This window comes from Electrophorus electricus, chromosome 2 (genome assembly GCF_041902795.1).
Source record: "Electrophorus electricus isolate QZ-2024a chromosome 2, ASM4190279v1, whole genome shotgun sequence".
Taxonomy (NCBI): Eukaryota; Metazoa; Chordata; class Actinopteri; order Gymnotiformes; family Gymnotidae; genus Electrophorus; species Electrophorus electricus.
This window is the reverse complement of record NC_137498.1, coordinates 33,045,837-33,061,973: the sequence shown is the minus strand read 5'-3', so window position 1 is coordinate 33,061,973 and position 16,137 is coordinate 33,045,837. Positions and strand designations below refer to the sequence as shown.

General features: G+C 42.0%; 1 protein-coding gene across 2 annotated transcripts in view; it reads left to right on the top strand.

The window, feature by feature from the left end:
• The window catches only part of cacna1ha (calcium channel, voltage-dependent, T type, alpha 1H subunit a), a 66,369-nt gene extending 50,571 nt beyond the window's left edge, over positions 1–15,798 (top strand). Inside the window, exons 15-36 of one of the 2 annotated variants that reach the window (XM_027022194.3) lie at positions 36–191; positions 755–842; positions 1,271–1,476; positions 1,622–2,008; positions 2,573–2,673; positions 2,767–2,890; positions 3,058–3,126; positions 3,226–3,410; positions 3,809–3,935; positions 4,047–4,172; positions 4,468–4,557; positions 4,678–4,870; positions 6,653–6,804; positions 7,079–7,188; positions 8,224–8,357; positions 8,528–8,598; positions 9,261–9,339; positions 9,931–10,052; positions 10,202–10,501; positions 11,084–11,252; positions 11,390–11,550; positions 11,727–15,798. In XM_027022194.3, the coding sequence (XP_026877995.3) occupies positions 36–191; positions 755–842; positions 1,271–1,476; positions 1,622–2,008; positions 2,573–2,673; positions 2,767–2,890; positions 3,058–3,126; positions 3,226–3,410; positions 3,809–3,935; positions 4,047–4,172; positions 4,468–4,557; positions 4,678–4,870; positions 6,653–6,804; positions 7,079–7,188; positions 8,224–8,357; positions 8,528–8,598; positions 9,261–9,339; positions 9,931–10,052; positions 10,202–10,501; positions 11,084–11,252; positions 11,390–11,550; positions 11,727–12,773 (4,197 nt within the window). In that variant the 3' untranslated portion in view covers positions 12,774–15,798. The remainder of the gene's footprint in view (positions 1–35; positions 192–754; positions 843–1,270; positions 1,477–1,621; positions 2,009–2,572; positions 2,674–2,766; positions 2,891–3,057; positions 3,127–3,225; positions 3,411–3,808; positions 3,936–4,046; positions 4,173–4,467; positions 4,558–4,677; positions 4,871–6,652; positions 6,805–7,078; positions 7,189–8,223; positions 8,358–8,527; positions 8,599–9,260; positions 9,340–9,930; positions 10,053–10,201; positions 10,502–11,083; positions 11,253–11,389; positions 11,551–11,726) is intronic. The other variant, XM_081699642.1, reaches the window with a different exon arrangement.
• Positions 15,799–16,137: the final 339 nt, after the last annotated feature.

Below are 16,137 nucleotides of genomic sequence, written 5' to 3'. Positions count from 1 at the left end.
TACATTTGCAGTGAGACACTGTGATTTTGTTACAGATCCTCACTCAGGAGGACTGGAACATGGTGCTCTATAATGGAATGGCTTCCACATCTCCACTGGCTGCACTCTACTTTGTTGCCCTGATGACCTTTGGGAATTATGTGCTTTTTAACCTGCTGGTGGCCATCCTGGTGGAAGGCTTTCAAGCAGAGGTGCATTGACATATCATTCAATATTTATTTACCTCTTCTGTGTTAAATTCCCAAAATTGCCATCGTTTGTCTCTCTGTGAAGAGCCATAGAATGACTGTACACAGCTTCTTTGTAGTAGCAGTTGTTGTCAGCGCCAGATTAGATTCGCACATGCAAACTGGTTCGTTTCCCCACTGTGGAATATCTGCATCTTCTACTGTATTTCTACTGCAGTTCTCCTTTGTTTTGCCCATCTGGCATGCTGCAAGCTGTGTGGCCCTTGAGCAGCTCACCACCATGTGTGTGTTTTAAGCCGCTAGCGCTAATGCTGATGCTCTTGCAGGGGGAGAGGCCTCTACTGTGTGAACACGCTCAGGTTGAGCAGAAGGCTGCTTGTGCTGTTGCCAAAAGGCCTCAGCCCCCCTGAGAGAGACAGGGTGACTTCGCTCAGTGTTGCTCCCTGGTGGCGTGACCTACAGTTTATTTTGAGTAATGGAGTTATTGAAGCACTGTGGGCTGAGTGTTCCAGTTGCTGCATCCACGTTGTGAGCCCGGTGTCTAAAACACCTCCTGTGCCTTTCAGGGAGATGCCAATAAATCTGACGCAGATGAAGAGAAAAGGTCAATTAACTTCGAGGAAGAGGAGAAGATGAGGGAATTGCGTGCCACAGGTCTATGCTGTTCAATCCTTTTTATTTGTAATAAACTGGTGAGAAACATCAGAACATTTAATAAAGCAGACTTAGGTGTCAGGAGGAAGAATGACTTTATGTATTCTATGGTCCTCATTGTCGTAAGAGCTACTCAGACATGGATGAGCTCAGTCCAACTGCCTCTGTGTTAACCTCTCGTAAAGAGAGCAATGGATCTTTAAAGCTACATTAAAATTGGTGTTCATCCACCTGTATCAGCATTGGAAAATGGATTTTTTATGTGTTCTCTGCCATTAAATTTTCTTACTTTAGGCCTGTTTTTGTTGACTTTAGTCAGTGGCCTTCAGTGAGACTTTGCAGCATGCAGTACATCAAGGGCTGTTTTAGTCTTTTGTTCTCCCCTGGTCTCCTGAAACTGATGGCACTTCTGCAATTTTCACTGACAGAGTTGAAGATGTACTCTCTGATGATGTCAGCAAATGGGCACATGGACTGTCATGGCAGCTTGCCCCCGCCAATCATCATGCACACTGCAGCCACCCCCATGCCCACTCCCAAAAGTTCTCTTGGCCAAGAGTCAGCCTTCAGTTTGGAGTCGAGACGTGGTAGTGGGGTCTCCATTGACCCAAATATCTATGATCAGAGATCAGTGGTAAGAGCTTTGTGCCAAGGAAGAAAGGGGCAAAGCTGGATTTCCTTTTTCTTATTTATTTATTGGTTAAGATAAGCAAACTGAAGTGGCCCGGTTGTGAAAAAGCATGGAGAGTGCTGAGGGTGGTACATTCTCCTCATGCCAGGCCAGCCCGCGGAGATCACCCTGCCACCCACGGAACTCAGGCAGCAACTGGGGCAGCCGCAGGTCAAGCTGGAACAGCCTGAGCCGGGCACCAAGCCTGAAGAGGAAAGACACTTCCGGTGAGAGGGAGTCTTTGCTGTCAGGCAAGGGCAGGGGCAGCTTCGAGGACGAGGACATGGAGGGAACTTTTCTGGGCACAGTGGGCAGTGCTAGTGGTGACTCTCTGCAGTACCCCAGCTCCTTGGACTTCCCAGAGCTGGTCCCGGGGCCCAGCCTGGGCCTGGGAGGAGAGTACCAGGACTGCAACGGCAGGGTTCTGCACCTGCACACACAGCTATCCTCAGAGCTGAACCGTGAGGACTCTGCCACAGAGGAGGACTCGGATGATGTGAGCAAATGCTCAGGCACCGAAACTCACAGACACACACACATACACACACATACACACACACACACACACACACACACACACACACACACACACACTCCTACATAAGTATACATATGCAGAGACATTCCTGCTGGGCTGTGTTGATAGTACAGTGCTTTGTAGTTTTTAAAGGATGCCATCCCAGGAATTAGGCTTACTAGGAGACTAATTGTCATACTGTAATTGATTTCCATGGTGGGTGGAAAGTGACCTCTTTGGTGCCATCTTGCCAGTGCTATAGCAAACAAGGGGCTCTGCATTGACATTAAGTATAAGAACATTTGAATTATAGGATTAGAGGATATCTCAACTATGGCAGCGAGGGACTGGCAAGGGGTAACAAAAACAATCTATTTCAACATATTGTTGACTGTAAGCATGTTTCAAGACTTTAAATAATGCAGGCTCTGCTACAGTCTCTTAACAAGATAACAAGAACTCTTAATATAGCCAGAATGCTGCATATCTTGATATCTCTGTTAGCTCAGTCACTGAGCTTTCTGGTCTGGTCATGTGCTGCAGAGTTTCTTTTCTCGCATGAAGAAGATGCTGGACTCTTATAAACCCAAGTGGTGTAAAAATCATGAGGACTGGTCCCTGTATCTGTTTTCCCCCCATAACAAGTGAGTACTCTTCATCATGCAGTCTACAGTGACCATGTTTCATACTTTACATCCTTTCAGTGTCAATGTCTGATTTCTGTTTCCATATTGTAGGTTTCGGGTGATCTGCCAGAGGGTTATCTCGCACAAGATGTTTGACCATGTGGTCTTGGTCTTTATCTTCCTTAACTGCATCACAATCGCTCTGGAGAGGCCTGATATTCAGCCTCATAGCACAGTAGGCCCAGACACTATGTCCATACAAATCTTAAACGCTGATGAATTTTCAAGCTTCCTGATAAAAAACCCTTTAATTGGATGCCTTAAGGGCTTTGACAGTACTAGTTATTTGCTATTGTTATTAAACATATCTGCTGATGAATGCTGTTCTTTTTGTTTTTTTAGGAGCGAGTGTTTCTCAGCATTTCTAATTATGTATTCACTGTGATTTTTGTTGCTGAAATGACTGTGAAGGTATTTACGCTTCCATTTGTTGTAGACATCCAGAGTATTACCAAAGAAGTACCTCAGCTTCAGCAGAGCTCATTATGTTTGCCATCTCTTGTCTCGTAGGTGGTGGCCTTTGGCTTTTACTCTGGGAAGCACAGCTATTTGCACAGCACATGGAATATTCTGGATGGAGTGCTGGTTTTTGTCTCTCTTATTGACATCCTGGTGTTGCTGGCATCCAGTGGTGGGAATAGGATCTTGGGAATTCTGAGGGTCCTGCGCCTGCTGCGGACCCTGCGACCTCTCAGGTGAGCAAGCAAGTCCTGGGGTCTTTATCCCCCTTACTGCAGGATAAGAATCCTTACTCCAGAGCCAGGATCCTTAATACAGGTCTGGTTCTCCTGGCACTCCCACTTTCCAGTACAGGGAACTATCAGAGATTAATTCAGATTCAGATTCCTTCAGATTTAAGAGAGGTCATGAAGGTTCTGCAGTGCATTGTGCAAAGCCCATCTGCTAAAGGGAAGTACACTACCCTGTTTGTTAATTGTTCCTAAAATGTTGTGGAATTGCTAGCCATCCTGAATTATTATCCAGTCAAGCAGTTGTCGTGATCACGAACATCATTCTGAAAAACAGTACTGTGTAAATGCTGTGCCTGGTCCATGCAGAAGTACAGATGGCGTGGTTGTTGTTGTGTGGGCAGGGTGATCAGCCGTGCTCCTGGGCTCAAGCTTGTGGTGGAAACACTGATAACATCTCTGAGGCCCATTGGGAATATAGTGCTGATCTGCTGCGCCTTCTTCATTGTCTTTGGCATTCTCGGTGTGCAGGTGAAGTGCTCACTCCCAAATATGACCAGTCCCCATAATGTAAATACACTTTATAGATTACCATACAGGTATTTAAACAATTCTGCATAACATTTTTATTCTAATGTTTAGCTCTTTAAGGGCAAGTTTTACCATTGTGAAGGTTTGGACACAAGAAACATCACCAACAAATCAGATTGCCAACAAGCAAACTACAAATGGATTCGAAGGAAATACAATTTTGATAATTTGGTACAGGTAAGAGGAATTTATTAAAAATAACTGATGATCATGAGAAATGTATGTATGTGTGTAGAAGTACATATTGATATGTAGGACCTCAGGTTGAAAGAAAAGATACACTACAGTACCAGTGCTTGAATAGCCCAAAAGAATTGTCAGGGGGTTTAATGGATATCAGTTAAGTCTATTTCAGATTTATGATGTAAACTACCCTTACACTGATCTAATGTTCTGAATCCCAGAGGTTTGGTCTTCCAGGATGCCAGTGAGTTGCCTGTGAGTTCACTGGTCTTGTATCCCTGTTTCTCAGGCTCTCATGTCGCTGTTTGTGCTGTCTTGCAAGGACGGCTGGGTGAATATTATGTATGATGGCCTGGATGCTGTGGGTGTGGACCAACAGGTTTGACTTTATATCCCTTTTTTCAGGTGTTCATTAACAATAAAATCAGCCTGTTTGTTGAGTGAAGTGGTCATATGGCCACATCTTTCTTGGTCTGTTTGTCCTGCATGCCCTTGGCAGCCGGTGAGAAACCACAACCCCTGGATGCTGTTGTACTTCATCTCCTTCCTGCTGATTGTCAGCTTCTTTGTGCTGAACATGTTTGTGGGCGTGGTGGTAGAGAACTTCCACAAGTGCCGGCAGGACCAGGAGGAGGAGGAGGCACGCCAGCGGGAGGAGAAGAGGCAACGACTGCTGGAGAAAAGGCGCAGGAGTAAGGAGAATTGCGGGTCTGGTCGGTAGTCTGTTTTTCTGAGCACTGCCTGCCTCCAGAGCCTGAGAGAGAGAGACTAGAGAGAGAGAGAGAGAGAGAGAGAGATAGAGAGAGAGAGCAAAATAAATAAATAGATAAGTCTGCAGCATGCCCTTGCATGATATCCCATGGCCACCAAATGCTGCATGACAGATCATCAAAGGAAACTTGCTTGACACACAGGGTCACTTAGGACCTCATTGTGTAGGTCTGTAGGAGGCAAGTCTTCCCTTTTGACAGTTATAAAAGTGAAAATGTTGTAAAGGTTGTCTTAGGTTTTAGCATTGCACTGATCCATGTCACACCAGGCTGCCAGAGAGATCGGTGGAGGATAACGGAGACTTCCACTAGCTCCATAAACATCTCACTGACTGTGTCTCCTAATAGCCATGAGCACCAGCAGTATTGCTCGGATCTCTCCAAGGAGAACTAAAGAAGCTAAAAGCACTGACCACAGTTTTACATGATCCAGTGAATAAAGGATAAGGTGCTCAATGGGTTTATATGCATAAGCACACTCATGTCTTTCAGGATAAAAGCAATCTGCCTAATGATCTCCAACATAAAACCTGACAACTTTATTCATGCCTGTTACACTCTTCTCATGTGCTATTAATAGCACTGCATGAGAGGTAGCATCTTTGACGCCTAAATTACATGTAACTAAGGTTACTATAGAATTTCAGCTTTGATCTAAATACAGATTACCTCTGAATTCTTTTCAGGGTCAGAGAACCACCTAAATCTCAGATCCACTGTTTTTAAAGGAAGAATAATTATAACTAGATGTGATTTATTTTTGCTCTTCCCTTGAGAGCACTGTTTTAGTGGAAATCATTGGGAAAGACTCTTCTGTGGGATGTTCGACTCACTCAGAAGTCCTGACGAGCCCCAGGAATATAATCACTCTTTAGGCACAGTGCTTCTTTATGACAGGACATCATGAAGGGGGTTTGGAAAAACTAAACTTTCCCTGGAAGGAATGATTTATGTGCAGCTGTCAGCTTCCGCTCACAGTTTCAGGTTATACAGGAAGCCGAGCACCCTGCTTGGTGGAGTGCACTGCATTCTCTAGCTGTAATAATTTGCCTTTACCATGTCTCATCTCAAATATCTTGAAGACCTTAAAAATGCAGTTCATGTTGTATCTGGTGAGAATCTACCTAGGTTCTAAGATTATTGATAGGTTATACCTGCATGTTCTTCTCTGTTCAAGTGTACTGTAGCTCTTGGCTTCTCTCTTGGCATTTGGTAAGTTGTTACCAGTAAACATGCTTTATATGGCAGACTCAGAAAGATGGATTCAATCTTTGTCTGGTTCCAAAACTCAAACATTTAATTTGTTAATAATGTCAATGGGAGAATGCAACACATAACTCTGCTAAAGAATGAGCAATCATCCTCTCAACAATAAAAGTACTAAAAAAATGATCACAATAACATGTAACATTTGCAGCCATTCTTATACATATACTTTCACACACAGCCAAAGACTGTCATCTTTACAAAGGCATGTTCCCTAGTATAGCATGTCAGAGAGGAATGGCGCTACATGAGAGGAATCTGAGATCAGGAGGGTTGTATAACCTTTAACCTTGAAACACTGATCACTCTTCCTCTCATGCTCCGTGCTTCTTGCCTGTATCTCACTGAGTTATATGTACCCTGCATTGACCCAAAAATGCTTTCTGCATGTGTGTGTGTATGTGTGTGTGTGTGTTTGTGTGTGTGTGTGTGAAACAGAGGCCCAGCAGAGACCCTACTATGCTGACTACTCACCAGTTCGCCTCTACATCCACACACTATGCACCAACCACTACCTGGATCTCTTCATCACCTGCATCATCTGCATCAATGTGGTCACTATGTCTATGGAACATTATAATCAGCCTATGGTGAGTTGACTCTCTGTTAACTCCACCCACACTACAGTCAGCCCATGGTGACTCCTCCCTCTGTTAACTCCACCCACACTACAGTCAGACCATAGTGACTCCGCCCTCTATTAACTCCACCCACACTACAGTCAGCCCATAGTGACTCCGCCCTCTGTTAACTCCACCCACACTACAGTCAGCCCATGGTGAGTCTGCCCCCTATTAACTGCACCCACTGCTTATGAAAGCTTTCATCCCATGTGTGCTGAAATTGTCTTTCTTCTCCCTACAGTATCTTGAGGAATCTTTAAAGTACTGCAACTATGTCTTCACCATCTTCTTCATCTTAGAGGCTATTCTCAAGCTTGTGGCTTTTGGCTTCCGAAGGTTCTTCAAAGACAGGTACAACAGTACACGGATTCACAGAGGTGTGCAAAGCTGACTGTAGCAGGAATTAACGCAATGACTTTAAAACAAAACACTGACTTTAACAAAGAGAAATTCACATAAATACAGTTAAGTAGGCCACAGTACAGCTGACATGATCAATTAAAGTGTTAACTCCAACAGTAGTGCTACACTAGGGGAAATTAAAGGATCTTTGGCAAATTCCCTGCTCCATTTATGACTGTTGAATACATATCAGGGAGTCTTTTACATTGGTTTATACAGCATCCTCTGGAATTCACACTTTCGTTTCTCATTACCAAGAACACTAATTGCAATCCTGTTTCATAAAGGTCATTCTGGTGGGTGTTGTAGGGAGTTTTGTTTCCCTTTGGCTCTTTGGTGGCCGTTTCCTTTGTGCCCGTATCGCCCTTAGGAAGAAATGCTGGTGAAGACTCAGACATACTATAGCGCTGCAGTGTTTTACAGTTAAACTTCTGCAGGCAAATCACAAGCTCTGCCAGATAAAAGTGGATTAAGAACCCAAGTGAGCTCATACTGTGTTACTGGAAATGCACCTTCTCATATCTGCATTCACAAATAGTCTATGCTGATTTAGAGAAAAGATGACAATCACATTTTTTTTTGCTTATTTTGTTCTGAAATTTGATTGTGGTATAGTGAAAAAGGACTAAGAACCTAAATCTTAGAAATGCACAAAGCACATCAGATATTTCTGATGATTAAACACAACAATGTGATTAGATAATGTCATAATTACTTGCATAATGCATAATGCATGAAATTGTGATGTCTCTGGTTGGGTGATACGTTGGCTGTTAGAAGAACTATTTGTTTAAATAAGAGTTAAAAAGAAGAGTTATGATATCCTCAGTTTATGACGCCATATTTAGACTGTGTAAGATTTTACAGGGTGGAATTATGGTGAGACATCCAAGGTCGCCCACTAGATTTTCCAGTATCTACTAAAGGTTTGTCATTGCAAAACATGTTAAATTCTAGTTGTAAATATTGTGCTCTTTTTGGTAGGTGGAACCAGTTGGACCTGGCCATTGTGCTCCTGTCCATCATTGGAATCACCCTGGAGGAGATCAAGATGAATGCTGCTCTTCCAATCAACCCCACCATCATCCGTATCATGCGGGTTCTGCGGATAGCCCGAGGTAGCACCGCGCTTCCATTCCAGCTGTTAGCTGAGAATTCCTATAAGGTGCTGTTTTTATGGGTGCATGCTGACCCAGATGCTCGGGGGCTGTTTCTCACAGCAGTAGGAGCGCTATTACGGAGGGCAGTAGTGCTGAGTAAGTGCTCATTTTGGTTTCTCTGTCTACAGTGCTGAAGCTTTTGAAGCTGGCCACAGGCATGAGATCATTGCTGGACACTGTCATGCAAGCTCTGCCACAGGTAACTTCATTATCTATTGGGTTTCATAAGTGTTTTATAAAACCACCTCCTACAGAGAGAGGCCTGGTATATTTTCAGTTTGAAGACAGTGATGCCACATGAAATGAATGAAGATTATTTTTTTTATTAGTTTTTTTTTATTTGAAGAATTTAAAATGAGGAATGTAATATAAGTGTTTAATTATTCATGTTGGCTTTTGTATTTTATATTTGTATTGGTCTTGATATTATAAGCTATTGTAGTATTGCAATTGGTAACATTATTTCATAGCCAGGTGATTATAATGTCATTAGCATGCTGTGTGTGCAAAAACAGGTTTGTCCTTTTCTGTGAGACGAATAAATATTCAGCAATTATATGAGTAATATCCAAAATTTTCATGTAATACACGCACACACACACACACACACACACACACACACACACATATATATATATATATATCAGCACTTTACGTACTTTTTGTTTGTAGAACAGATGGTGGCCTGTTCATTACATGGTGTTATTTATAAAATCTATTAGTTTGCTTTGTTCACTTGCACTTGCTGCTGTGGGGGAGACAGAAGGGAAGAGAGGGCAGACCAGTAATCATGTTACGGTATTTGGGTGTTGTTTATTAACATAGTAATGCAGTGTATAATGTTGTGTTGTTTTTCCTCAGGTGGGGAATCTGGGTTTACTGTTTATGCTTCTCTTCTTCATCTATGCGGCACTTGGCGTGGAGCTCTTTGGGAAACTCGGTCAGTGCTGCATTCTGCTCACACTCTGCTCCCTAACTCCCAGTGTCAGGGCCTGCCTTGTACACTGCCTGCCATTTTTTATTTTAGTTTGGAGATGTTTAGATTTAATCCTTAAGGGAGGGAAGATTTCTTTCAAAATCTAGAGCTCTTGCTAAACTACAGTAGCGATGTAAAGGGAGAGGGGAACAAAATTAGCTCTGTCGATCTTTGGAGAATTGAGAGAGGTTACCCGTGTGACAGTGGCTTATTTTTATGAGAGGTGGCCTTTGGGCTTGGGTGGACATTTCTGTGCCAAGTATTTCCCTGTGCGACTCTCCTCTCATAACAGAAACGACAGGATTAAGCTCTTGTCTCAAAGGACAGGCATTCTGCTTTCATTTGCTTTAATTGAAATCAATGCTAATTATTAAGTCTGGCACTACAAATGGTGGCTACTTGTTTGTCCTTTTAATGTTGCAACCAGTCCTTTATGCAACATCTCTCTGCTTTCCACGTTTCCAACTTCGATGATAAACAGTAATGTTTTAAATGCTTTTCTTCTTGAGTTGTGTGTTGTGTGCCTGTACTTCATCGCTGTGTGTTGCCCTGCAGAATGCAGTGATAAGAACCCATGTGAAGGACTGAGTCGACACGCCACTTTCGAGAACTTTGGGATGGCCTTTCTCACACTCTTCAGAGTTTCCACCGGGGACAATTGGAATGGCATAATGAAGGTACTATATAAATGTCAAGTATGAAGGCTGAAATATTAACATACAAACCCTCTCATTGTGCAGTGCTGATGGCATTCACAGTAACTGACTATCTGTATATTTTCATGGTCTTTTACCACTATTCCTGGAACGCTGGGTACCTCACGCAGGACACTCTGAGAGAGTGCACCCCTGAAGACAAGCAATGTCTGCCCTACTTGCCCTGGGTCTCTCCCATCTATTTTGTCACTTTCGTGCTGATGGCCCAGTTTGTTCTGGTGAACGTGGTGGTGGCTGTGCTGATGAAGCACCTGGAGGAGAGCAATAAGGAGGCAAAAGAGGATGCTGAGATGGACGCTGAGATTGAGATGGAGATGGAGATGGCCCGGCGTCTCAGTGAAGCCTCAACAGGGAGCTCCATTGGACCAGAGGGCACCTATGTGGGGCCAAGGCCTGAGTCACCTGGGCAGGTAATTCATTACATCAGGTTCCTCAGAAGCATCACTGGTAGTATTAATACATTAAAGCTGGTTGTACTCTAATGTGTAATGATGAAATTATAACTCTGAACAAAATTGCTATTGAATCAAAATGATTAGTTTTAGTCATTTTGTTAAGTTGTCAAAATATATCTCTAATGGCTTACTTTGGTCAATTAAAAAGATTTTTGCAGTTTCACATTTGGTATCCTGCAATACGAATGGTCTGATATGTGAGTGTGGAACAGTCCTAATTGAGTACTGTGTTGAGTAAGAGATCATGTTGGGCTTTTACTGAGTTCAGCAGCAATGTGGATACAGCACAAAGAAATCTAGCTTAGGCTTTGTGGGGAGTGAGCCATCGTGGGAGCCTGGGTCCACTGGCTACTGCAGGGTCTGAGCAGCTCTAATGGCATGGAAACACTAGGCTCTGTAAGATCCACTGAGCCGGTGAATGAGTCTGCTATAAGAGTTTATTTGGATTTTTCTTGACCGTGTAAGGGAGGAGGGTTGTATATTTATACAGTATATCAGACCAGAGGTAAACAAGAAGATTGCCTTTCTCTCACACAGGATGAGGGGATGCAAGGAGCTCAGAAGAATTTTCTATCGCCACGGAAGATGTCGGTATCTCGGATGCACTCTTTGCCCAATGACAGCTACATGTTCCATCCAGTGAGGCCAGCCAGTGCGTCATACCCACTGCAGGAGGCAGAGCCAACCCTAAGGCCCCTTGAATTAGGTATTTACCTCTTTAGATGCATTGCCATCTTGACCGTATGTATTTTTTCTTTTCTTGCGATTTCTAAAATGGAAAGAGTTGAAGTGAAGCGTGAAGGTGTAATGAAAGTGAATGACCTGCATTAACTTTCCATACAGGCTCAATGACGTCAATCCACTCACAGCCGTGTAAGAGTCATCGTTCCCTTCTGCAGGTCCCCGGAGTTCGTCCCATGCCCCACTTTAGCATGTGCATGCCCAGGGTACCCCCACCTCAGCTCTCCCCCACCCATAGCCCAAGCAGGCCTTTACATAGGCAGGTACAGTCGCTGCACCAGTGCTGCTTATTCTTTGTTCAAAATTATTCATTGTCAAGAATTCATTCTTTTAAGAATTGCCTTAAATTGCAAGATGTTCCCAATTGTTCCTTGTGAGAAGCTAATAATAAACTATCATTCTTGTACTTTGAATTGCTTACACAGTCCTTTTTTTTCAGGAAGCAATCAAGTACAACTCCACTGATGTGCAATCTTACCACTCCAAAGATAACCTGGACAGAAAGAATGGGAGCACTGCAGTGAACTTCACCCTCCCAGTACCCCAGATCACTGGTCCCATCAGCTCGCAGGTGTCCCCCGCATGTTGGTCTCGCAGCCGTTCGGCCAGCCGCTCCCCAAGCCCCAGCCCCCACATACTGCAGCACCCACACAGCCATCACTACACCTCCTCCAGGCCTTGCCTCCGGGCCAGCTGCAGCAGTCCCAGTGGCTCCATGTTCGACTCAGCCTTGGACCCAGCCGATGAGGAGGTGCGTCACATCAACAGCTCAGCAAGACTGTGGACGGGGCTTCCAGTGGAGGTGCGGAGCCACTCGCTGTCGCCCTATGTCAAATCGGGCCTGCTTCTACCTGTGCCTATAAAGAGCTGCATCAGCACCACCGAGCTGGCTGCCTGCAGTCTCAGAGACAAGGACCAGAAGAAGTTCTTCAGCATGGATGCTGAGGGATTTTTGGACAAGCCCTCTAGTGCTGAGGACCACCGACGTCACTCCATTGAGATCTGCCCCTCCACTGACAACGACACGTTCAGCCAGGTTGCAGTGGAGAGAAAGCATCCTCCCACACGTGGACAGTCGCTGCACATCCCCAGGAAGAAGAAGATGAGCCCTCCGTGCATCTCTGTGGAGCCCCCGCTGGAGGTGGAGCTTTCTGCATCCTTCGTGGCCATGAAGAAGCTGTCCGAGAGCACCACATTGCTGAGGAGAAGGACACCGTCCTATGAGTTGGGCCTACCACGTGACCAGCTGGACCTCCTAGAACACCAGCTCCCCAGCCAGCCTCTGATCAAGGTGGAGAGGCTCCCTTCCCACTGTGGCGAATATCTCCATCTTCCACTGTACACCTTTCACCAGTCAGAGCCTGGGTCCATGGGTAGCCTGGCAGGTATCCTGCACGAAAATGATCCATCAGCACCGCACTCTCCCTTTGACAGCAGACTGGAGGAGACCACAGACTTCGGTACAGTAAACAGGACTGCTCAATGACAGAGATCAAGAGAAAAAATTCAGATGGCTTAGACAAACCTTGTGGTGCATACCACAGAATGCAGCAATTTATTAGGAGGCAGGGCACTAATCACCTAATTCAGTAGCCAAAGTTTTTTCAGATGTAATATTATGTTAGCCAGGCTGGAATAGCAATGATGACATATGATCGAGCAAGATGGGATATGCAATTTCAGGTTTCCACATGAAACTCTGGTACTTATCTTACTCCCAGTGCTCAATCACATTGATTTGAGTTCAGGATGTGTGGTGGGGTTTTTTATTCCTTCATCCACACCATCTTGTCAATAACATTAAGCTGTTTTCTGTAAAAGAGTATACAGATTAAATAAAGCAAAACAAACCAAGAAACAAACAACAACTATGAGAGCAGTATATGTTCTGTTCTTTATTAAATCATACATGTAAATAGAGGAAATATTGTATTGGTGAAGAAAATAGATCTATTCATATGCACATATTTTTTATAGAGATCTATAATGTTTTTGCACATATCAATTTGAATTTCAAGTTGAATTGTCTTTTGTTGTCCTCTTGTGAATGTACTTTTTTTTTTTTTTATCAAATAGCAGTGGGATCAATTATAGTCTGTATCGATCTACTAATACTGAGATGATTTTTATTTTTCTATTGGGAGATGGGGTAAGAGATACTAAAGTAGATCTAATGAGAACCAAACATCAAATGATCTGTAGCCTGAGTGCAATACACTGTAAACGTTTGTCTAAGTTTACCATGTTAGGGTCCTCCCTTTTCACACAGTCAGTAATGTGCATCTCACCAACGCAACCCCTTTAACATACTCAAATTCATCTCAGTGTATGAAGTAGGATTTCCACCACACATTCATTAACTAACTCAACAATGGCATTTCGTGACCCCCAACTGTGGCACAGTTGGTATGCATGTGAAGGACAAAATAAATCTGTAGATGTGCTCTGTTGCGAGGTAGACTCTGTCCTCTTTTCTCCCTGATTTCTAATGTTAACATTTTATCTATCAAAGAAAAAGCCAGAATTGTTTCTGTGAGGAGAGAGTGTTCATTTTAGCACAAATGTGCTGCGATTTACCTTTTGGCTTTGATATGGTGCCTCTAGTTGTGTCTTCAGCATTCTATGAAAGAATTTCTGGATATTGCTGGATATTGCTGAATATGGGTGATTCTACAACTGTGGGCACTTTTTGACTGGCTTATAGTCATGAAATAAGTCATTAAGTCTTAGTCAGGAACGGTCTCTGATCTAGCTTTTATTATCCGAGAGCATTGTGATATTACATTGTATCCTTTATAGGAACTGTATTATTAACCTATATGAACCTAAAAAGCTGGTTTGCAATATGGAGTAAGTGATATTGATCAGCGGGGAAAAACCACAAATTACTCAAACTTTTTTTGCCATAATATTAACTTTGATTTGTATAAAGCTGCATGGTCTATATAAAATAATATATTTTTTAAAAACCTTTTTAAAAATGCTAGAGTGGTGTAATAAAAAATACCTTAACACAAATGAAAGAATTTTGATCTTTTACTGGCACCCAAAATAAAGCTAAACCAACTCCACATTTATGATCTATTATTAATTTTACGATAATTAGCAGTTCATCCTTTGTCTTCCTTTAATTATATCTGTATATGTCTCTAAAACATAGATATTAATTATAATTACATTTTCAAGGGGCAGTAATGGCTTATTTATCTCAGAGTAGCCTATTGCAGGATCAGCGCTCATGGCCAACTGGTCTTTTTCATACATATAAAAAAATCCCCAAATTAGCAGTATTATTCAGAGAAAACTAATGCAGTGGGACAAATGTAATGACAAGAATGCAAATTTGTTCTAGGCATGTACACTATGAGTAGTGTAAAGAATGAGAATAATATGAAACTAGAAGACGATTTAAATTTGCAGATTAGTTACTTTAGATCTCTTCACTGACAGATCTCTTTACTGAAGCACAAACTTATCTTCCCTTTACTTAAAGTGCCCACTGATTCAAAAACACCCATACACACAATTTTGGACAATAGGTTTATATATAATTAAAGTAAACCATTATCTCTGTGCATTAACTTATGAATTATTTAGCTCACTATTGCCTTTACAGTTTCATCAATGTCAGCAGAATTAGCTGATAATGGAAGATTTTGAACAGTGGCAATTTATTCATTTGTGAATCGATTCAGAATGTGAATCGATTCAGAATGTGAATTGCTTCGGAAAGTGAAACTATTGCATGTTATCAGAAATTTTTAGGAAAAGAAATCTGGACATTTTTGAGGTTTTTCGATATTTCATCTGAAATTTGTAGACTATCTATCTTACTACCTACACTGAGGTGTAATGGGCTGTCTAGGTTTTCCTCTTTGTAGATCAACTTATTAATTGTTTAATGCAATATTTTATGGTAATCTGTATCATAGAAGTCATAGCTCAAGCAACTTACCTGTAAGCAAAAACCATGGTTGGTAGACTATTGAATGGCATTTGAAATCAGCATGAGTAATTTTACTGAACAGTTAATATTCAGTTAATTTTACATGATTCTGGAACTGCAGTTGGGTCTGTTTATTTTCTTAGATTACCACCATGATTTTTGCAAAAAGAGAGTTGAGATTTTTTGAATGAATGTTTAAACAAATGGTAGATTTGAAGTTGGTAAGTACATGCTTAAAGTGCTTGAATCACTTTAAGGAGATAATATTACCTGTTGCTGTTGGAACTTTTGCTATCGATTGAGTATCCTTGAATAAATAATCCAAGTATTTTCCTCAATCTTTCCTAGAAGAAAATTAAGTCTATTCTTCTTTTTTCTTAAAGCAAATTGTCTGCAATAATTTTGGTTTTGGCATCTTTGATTTGATATGGCTCCGATGTTAACGCAAGGGAGGTATTTAAATGGATTTACAATTTCTACACTGTATTGTTACTTTCTATTGTGCAATGATCACATTCTGATCTAAGCGATATTGTGTCATCTAAAGATAAACATTTTTATCCAAAAATAAGATGTCTGGTGTCTTTCTTTAGATTCTGGCAGTTTTTTTGAAATACAATAATCATTATCCTCTATTTAATTTAGGATGCAACATTTTACACATAAGGCAAACATACAAAATTAAAGGCAAAAAAGAAAACTACAGAATTAGCTTAATTTAACCAATTATATGAGTGGGAGAAAATTCTGAATGTAGACAAGCTATCAGTCTGAAAATATGTCTGATGATCAGTTGTGTTCTGAAGGCCAGTCTGTGATTAAATTTAAGCAATTGACATCCTTTCAGTATCCATTGATTTTACCCAAATAGATTAAACATATCAAGACCTGTTTACCTTTTCAA